General features: G+C 65.6%; 1 protein-coding gene across 1 annotated transcript; it reads right to left on the bottom strand.

Moving 5' to 3' along the window:
* Positions 1-351: 351 nt before the first annotated feature.
* On the bottom strand, positions 352-1,325 carry LOC146597946 (MAP/microtubule affinity-regulating kinase 4-like; the record flags this gene model as incomplete). Its single annotated transcript, XM_085301231.1, has 3 exons — positions 862-1,325; positions 606-715; positions 352-508 (listed from the first exon to the last, which is right to left on the bottom strand). Coding segments are annotated over exons 1-3 (361 nt in total), but the record flags the coding sequence as incomplete, so codon positions are not given.
* Positions 1,326-1,348: the final 23 nt, after the last annotated feature.

The following is a 1,348-nucleotide window of genomic DNA, read 5'->3' as shown; positions in this document are numbered from 1 at the left end:
CATGGGCATGGAACTGGGTGCACCCTCTACACCCCACTGGCATGGAAGTAGGTGCTTACCCTACAMTGCACCCAATGGGTCACAGGACTGGGTGCCCACAGTGCATCCAACGGGTCATGGGGCTGGGTGCCCGTAGTGCACCCCATGAGCATGGGGCTGGGTGCCCACCGAGCACCCCACATGGATGGGACTAGGTGCCCATCCTACACTCCACAGACTTGGGGCTGGATGCCCGCCCTGCACCCCACGGGTTGTGGGTCCGGGTGCCCCTCCCTGCACCTCACAGGGAYGGGACTGGGTGCCCCCCATACCCCGCACCCTACAGGGCTCTCGCAGCGGTAGGACACTCACAGAAGTCGCTGTGCCGCCGCTGCCGGTGGTAGGTGCCGGTCCCGCGCTGGCCCTTGCCGTGCGCCACCGCCTTGCCCGTGCCGTTGGCCACCTCGCTGGGTGCCCGCACCCGGGCCAGGGAGAGGGTGCTGCCCGTGCGCGACTCGCCCGCCTCCACCTGAAAGCCACGTGCACCCGTCACCAGGTGCCCTGCTGCGGCCAGCTGCCCTGGACACCTGATGGTGCCACCCAGCACCCACCAGCACCCATCTCACCTCATTCTTCCTGCCCAGCAGGAGGTAGGTGGCCGTCACCTCGTTGTACTTCTGGTTGCTCAAGGACTCCTTGATCTCCTCCCGGGTGTAGCCCATGCCCACCATCACCTCTGTGGGGACACGAGGGTCTGGTTGAGGGGGCACCCAGGTCCCAGCTGGGTCACCCATCAGATGCCTAGGGAAGGGACATTCCCCAGCACCCTGCCCTGGTCTAGGAGACCCACCCTTGGGTGCCTAGGTGGCCCCGTGCCCTCACCGATGCGCTTGGCGTCCCCAAAATCCTCCTCGGGCTCCTTGTAGGGCTTCAGCTCRTCGCCCTCGTAGCCGATGTTGATCCACTTGTCCTTCATGATTTGCTGCGGCGGAGCGGGGGACGTCGTTAGGGTGACGCGGGCATCGTTAGGGGGGCACGGGCACCGTTAGGGTGGCTTGGATGTCATTAAGGGCGGGCACGAGCGTTGTTGGGGTGCACGGGCATCGTTAGGGGTGGCATTAGGAGTGACACGGGCATCAGTAGGGGGCACGGATGTCATTAAAGGTGGCGCGGATGTCATCAGGGGCGTGTTGGCACCATCAGGGGTGGCACGGGAACCATTAGAGGTGGCACAGATCTCATTGGGGGGTGCACGGATGTCACTAGGGGTGGCACGGGCACCATCACGGGTGGCACGGGCACCCTTGGCTGCTCCTCCAGCGGCTGGAGGTGGGGGGTGGCTGGCAGCACCCAGCCCACGCCCACCCAT

The sequence above is a fragment of the Rhea americana genome, unplaced genomic scaffold (genome assembly GCF_003343005.1).
Source record: "Rhea americana isolate MKP2758 unplaced genomic scaffold, rheAme1 scaffold_1740, whole genome shotgun sequence".
NCBI lineage: Eukaryota > Metazoa > Chordata > Aves > Rheiformes > Rheidae > Rhea > Rhea americana.
Note: the sequence above shows the minus strand (reverse complement) of the source record. Positions and strands in the feature narration are given on the sequence as shown.